The sequence below is a fragment of the Solanum pennellii genome, chromosome 1 (genome assembly GCF_001406875.1).
Source record: "Solanum pennellii chromosome 1, SPENNV200".
NCBI classification, from domain to species: domain Eukaryota; kingdom Viridiplantae; phylum Streptophyta; class Magnoliopsida; order Solanales; family Solanaceae; genus Solanum; species Solanum pennellii.
The window spans coordinates 60,194,001-60,200,104 of record NC_028637.1 but is presented as its reverse complement, the minus strand read 5'-3'; the positions used below and the strand labels follow the sequence as shown (position 1 = coordinate 60,200,104).

General features: G+C 33.8%; 1 protein-coding gene across 1 annotated transcript; it reads left to right on the top strand.

The window, feature by feature from the left end:
- Positions 1-293: 293 nt before the first annotated feature.
- Positions 294-3,713, top strand: LOC107029916 (F-box protein CPR30-like). Its single transcript, XM_027912461.1, has 2 exons — positions 294-1,478; positions 2,055-3,713. The coding sequence occupies exons 1-2, from the start codon at positions 344-346 to the stop codon at positions 2,066-2,068; spliced, it is 1,149 nt and encodes a 382-aa protein (XP_027768262.1). The 5' UTR covers positions 294-343; the 3' UTR covers positions 2,069-3,713.
- The last annotated feature ends 2,391 nt before the right edge of the window (positions 3,714-6,104 follow it).

Sequence of the window (6,104 nt, the reverse complement as noted above, 5' to 3'; positions counted from 1 at the left end):
AATTATGATTAAAGAAGGTGTCAATTTGGCTCTCCACATAATATAACTAGTTACATAAATTTAAACAGATAGAGGCCAGAGGGAGTAATATGGTATGCTTGTTTTGAAAGAGTTGTATGTATATGATAGTAAATGGGACTTCCATATATTGTTATTATTATACCTCTAAATTTGTTTTAGTTTTATTCTCCGTGGAACACTCTAAATCACAAAATTGGACGTTTGAAAACTTTGTTTGTTAAAGAGCTAAACATGTGATGAAAAATAGTCTTTCAAGGCACTTAAGTTGTTACTATACAATCAATCATGCAATTCAGTGGGTATTCATGAGAATAAAGGATCAATGGTGAATGGAATAATAAAGAAATTGGGGGAGGATTTGGTGAATAATATACTAGTAAGATTTCCAGTGAAATCCCTCGTACGATTAAAATGCATCTCTAAAAGATGGTACACTCTCATACAATCCACCACATTTATACATCTTCATCTCAACTACCAAACAACCATACAGCATGAATTCATTCTCTTCAAGCATTCCATCAAAGAACCAAATGAATTTATAAGTATTTTGTCTTTTCTTTCTGGTGATGATGATGATGGCTTTAACCCTCTTTTTCCAGATATAAATGTCACATCTATGTCCTCAAATTTTAATGCTACTTTTTATCCACTTCTTGGTCCTTGTCATGGTTTGGTTGTATTAACAGATTTGACAACCATAATCATATTCAATCCAGCAACTAGAAATTTCAGATTGATCCCACCTAGCCCTTTTGGTTGTCCACAGGGTTTTCATCGTTCCGTTGAAGGGATTGGATTTGGCTTCGACTCCATTTCAAAATACTATAAGATTGTTAGGATTTGTGAGGTATTTTGGAATCCTTGGGATGGTTATCCTGGTCCTAAAGAAACTAAAATAGATGTTTATGATTTTAGCATGGATTGTTGGAGAGAAGTGGAGCAAGTAAATTTGCCATTGATTTATTGGGTACCTTGTGCTGAGATGTTATACAATGAAGTGGTTCATTGGTTTGCAACTATAGAAATGTCCATGATTATTCTTTGTTTTGACATGAGCACTGAGATTTTTCGTAATATAAATATTCCTGATGTTTGTAATAATCTAACCCATAAGCAATATTATGGTCTTGTAATATTAAGGGGGTGTCTCACATTGATTTCTTACCCTAACCCCATTTCTCCTACTGATCCAATAAATGATAAAGTGCATGTTTGGGTGATGGAGGAGTACGGTGAAAGCAAGTCATGGATATTGAAAAACACAATCAGAGTTGTTCCTGTTGAATCACCGCTAGATGTTTGGAAGAATAGTATATTGCTTTTTCAAAGCAAAAAAGGACATCTTATTTCATATGATATTAATTCCAATGAAGAAAAGGAACATATTTTACATGGTTCTCCCGGAAGTTTGAGTGTTATAGTTTACGAGGAAGGCTTAACTTCAATTCCACCAGGTAGCCCGAACAGTTCTAAAGTACAAAACTTTTAGAGACTCTGTAACTCTTTGATTAATTTTTGATGAATTAGGTAGCACCAATTTCAACAACTGTTTCTTCCAAGTAGTAGGTAGATTGTCTACTATATTTTTTGGGTTTGTTGAGAGTGATAAGGATAAGGCACAATCAAATGTATGAACCAGGTGCTTCTTATGTGTTCCTAACACTGATTGATTATTTTGTAACTACCTTTCTAATAATTAGTTGGTTAGTTACAATGTCGGTTAGGATAACTAATTGTGATTAGATATCACAGTTACTATAAAGAGGAGATCCATAATGTAACTACTATGAGTTTGAAATAACAAAAAAGTCAGTTACTCATCCATCTCTATCTTCCATTCTTCCTCTCTCTAATCTTCATCTTTTTCTTGGTCATTTTTATAAAATTTCATGGTACCAGAGATTTATCAACTGTATTCCTAGTTGAATAAATCAATCAATAATTCCGCTAAGAATGATCGATTGCAATTGTGCAACGAAACACAATGACGAACGGTACAAATGCTAAAACAATTTTTGGTTCAAATGCAGATTCAAGTTCATGAACTGGAATTGGAAATCCAACTTCAGCAATTGATTACAATCATTCCTTGTTTCTCCATTCATCTGATGTAAGTAAAAACCACATCATTTCTTTTCAATTAACTGGTGCTGAAAATTATTCTATGTGGTTTAGGCCCTGTTACGAAGAAATAAAATGGGGTTAGTGGATGATCATGTCCAAATTATAAATTTCCAGGATTAGAAGGGTATCTAGGAAAGGGTGAATGATGTTATATTATTTGGATCATGAATTCTGTAGAGAAAGGGCTTCTTAGAATCATCATGTATCCAACGTGTGCTTAAAAATATCTGGGACGATCTATATAAAAGGTTAACAAGATAGATAGATCAAGAACATTTAATCTGCATCACTATAACTCAAGGAAATAGTTCTTTGTTTGTTAACTTCTCAAGATTGAACGGGTTGTGGGAGGAATTTGAGGTAGTGGTGCCTACTACATCCTGTGAATGTAACAGATCCAAAGAGTATGTAGTACATCTACAAAAACTCAAATTTTTTCAGTTTCTTATGGGGTTGAATGACTCTTACTTACAAGCAAGGTCTTAGATCTTGTTGATGAGTCCAGTTCCATCACCAAATCAAGCATATTCAATGATCATGTTTTGATGAGAGTCAATAATCAGTAGTGGCAAGAACAAGAATATTAGGATCTAATCCCAGTTTTGGCCAACAGGCGTATGAGTTAGCGATGTACTAAAAAAATGGTAGTACTCAGAAGTTCAAGAAGAATGGGAATATGTATTGTGATTATTGCAAGCTTAAGAATTACACGAGAGATAACTGTTACAAGTTAATAGGGTATCCTCAAGATTTTAGGTTCAAAAATAAAGAACTTAACGATGCATGTAATGCAATGATGGAAAGTACAAGGTCTCACGAACAGGTTCCTCACAAACATCTGACTACAATAGACCATTCTTCTCAATTCACTACAAGTGACTATGGGCAGTCTTCAAATGAAGGGAACAATCAGTTAGAACCTTGTCATCTATCAATAGATCGATATCAAAAATTGCTCCAATTTCTCAACAAAGCTCTAGAATAAGGTCATTCAAATAATGTAGTAGTGAATGGATCAGGTACAAGCACTTGTTTCAACTATACTACCAATATTAGTTCTACTTTTTGTTGAATTATCGATACATGTGCGACTACCACATGGTTGGAGACCTGAGCTCTCTAAACAAGTCCACTATTTGCAAGTCTGATTAGCCAAAGAAAGTACAGTTGCCCAATGGTGATGTTACCTTATTTGAGTTTATTGACTCAAGTTTCCTACCTAACAATGATGTGATCATTGGAGTTTTTCAAGTACCACAGTTCCAATTTTACATGTTATTCAGAATCTAAACTCACTGAGGAACTGCATTGTTCTGCTACTTTTTCCCCAAATTCTGTATATTCAGGATCTCTCACATGAGAAGGTGAAGATGATTGATAAAGAAGATAATGGTCTATACATACTATCAAGCAATGCAAGTTCAAGAGATGTCAACATTACATCTAGTTGTTTCATTTCATTACTAAGAGTAGATTCTAAAATATATATAGACTTATGACATAGAAGATGTGGGCATGTATCTGGTTTATGTTAAGGAAAATATTGCCATCATATTTTAGCAGCATAACTGAGGCCATTAATAAATACACTATTTGTCCTTGTGCTAAGAAAACAAGGATACATTTCGCCATTAGCATCTCTAAAGATTCTGCATGTTTTGATTTCGTTCACATGGATATATCAAATCCTTATAAAACCTCTACCCACGATGGAAACAAATATTTTCTTATTGTGGTACATGTTTGAGCACATCGTGGGTAGTGGTTTTATAAGGATATATCATATATACATGGATTTTTCTCTGGAAACTAAAGTCTGATGTGCGTACTATTATTCAATAATTTATAGTACATGTTAAAACACAATTTGATAAAACTATTAAGTGCATAAGAACAGATAATGGTACAAAAACTTGAATTATATGTGCTCAAACATATTGTTTACTTCTTTAGGCATTATACATCAAACTACATGTGCTTATACCCCTTAGCAAAATGGTATTACTGAAAGGAAACATAGACACATTCTTGAGCTTACAAGAGCTATTAGATTTCAAGGAAAATTCCTATTAAATTTTAGGGTTTATGTGTTCAAGTTGTATTATATTTATAAATAGAATTCCCACTTATGCTATTAATAACAAAACTCCTTTTGCAAAGATATTTAGAAAACAACCTACAACGTCACATCTCAGAGTATTAGGATGTTTCTGTTTTGCTAAAAGTATAGAAGAAACTGATAATTTGAAGAGTAGGTCTAGAATGGTTGTTCATTTAGGCTATGCAACTACTCAAAAAGGTTATTTGTTATATGATCTAACTTCTCATGTTTTCTTTGTACATAGATATGTGAAATTCAAGAAAGATATATTTCCTTTCAAAACATAATATCAACAGCATACACCTCTATTCAAATTCACTGGTTTAAATGATGGACAACCAACTTTTGTCTCTATCTCACTACATCAATTGCCCATTGTTGATCAAGTCTCAAGTTCAGTGAACAATTTATCTGAGTGGGTGTATGTATAAACCAACAATCCTTAGGTTCATGTACCTAGTCCATTGGCGATACAAGAAGAAATAAGATCTGCAAGGGGTAAGAAACCACCACTGAAAGATTTTGTATCTCTCCATGCTAAACATAATCCATGTTCTTTGGAAAAATACCTATCTTTTATGACCAGGTAAACCATTCCTCTCAAACATATTTGTCTAAGGTCCCTGTCAATACAGAACCTACAAGCTACAAAGAAGTTGTTTCTGATCCTAAGTGAGTGCAGGAAATGCAATCTGAGATTGATGCGCTACAAAATAATATACATGGGAAGTACTTACTCTTCCTAAGGAAAGGTTCCTATAGGTTGCAAATGGGTCTGTAAGATATAAGTGGACATCAGAAACAGACAAGTATAAGGCAAGGCTAATAGTAAAAGGTTATAGCCAAATAAAAGGTATTAGCTATAAGTAGAAATTCAGTCTAGTGGTAATGATGAAGAGTGTGACAACAATACTAAAGCTCAAAGGCAATAGCACATTCATCGGACGGATGTGTTCAATGTTCTACAAAAAGACTTACCTTATGAGATTTACATGGACCTTCCCCAGGGATTTAAGAGTCTGGTTCCTCTATGGGTTAGCTAAAGTGAGTACTAAGACAATAGAATGTCAAACTATCTCAAGCATTACTAAAAATCGTAGTTCAAACAAAATGAACATGATCACTCCTTGTTCTTACAAAAGACAACAGTAGACATGACACTTGTTCTCATTTATGTGGATGACATGTTGATCACTGGAAGTAGTATACTCCTAATTGAAGAAGCAAAGAATTAGTTGAAGCAAGATTTCAAAATGAAAGACTTGGGAGAGTTAAGGTACTTATTAGGGATTGAATTTGTTAGATCAAAGAAGGGTATTCTAATGCATCAAAGAAAGTATGTACTAGAATTAATTTCTGAAACTAGTCTAAGTGTAGCTAAACCAGCTGGAACGTAACTCCAATTGACACTAACTCAAAACTGACTACTAAGAAGTATGATGAGGTGACACAGATGCCAGAAGATAATCTACTATCTGATCAAGGAGCTTAAAAAGGATAGTTGACGAACTACTCTATTTAACTATGACAAGACCTGATGTTTCTTATAGAGTCCAAATATTAAGTCAATTTCTACAACAACAACCTAAGAAATCTCATATGAATACAATATTAAGAAATGTGAGATATGTGAAAAATCAACCAGGGCAAGGTCTACTACTTTCTAGTTATTCAGAAAATACTATCACTACATATTGTGATGCAGATTGGGCTCCCTGTCCTCTCACAAGAAATTCAATAACTAGTTACTTTGTCCAATATGGGGGTTCATTTGTTTCTTGGGAATCAAAGTAACAAACAATTGTTTCTCGACGTTTAATTGAAGTTGAATACACGAGCATTGCAACCACTGTAA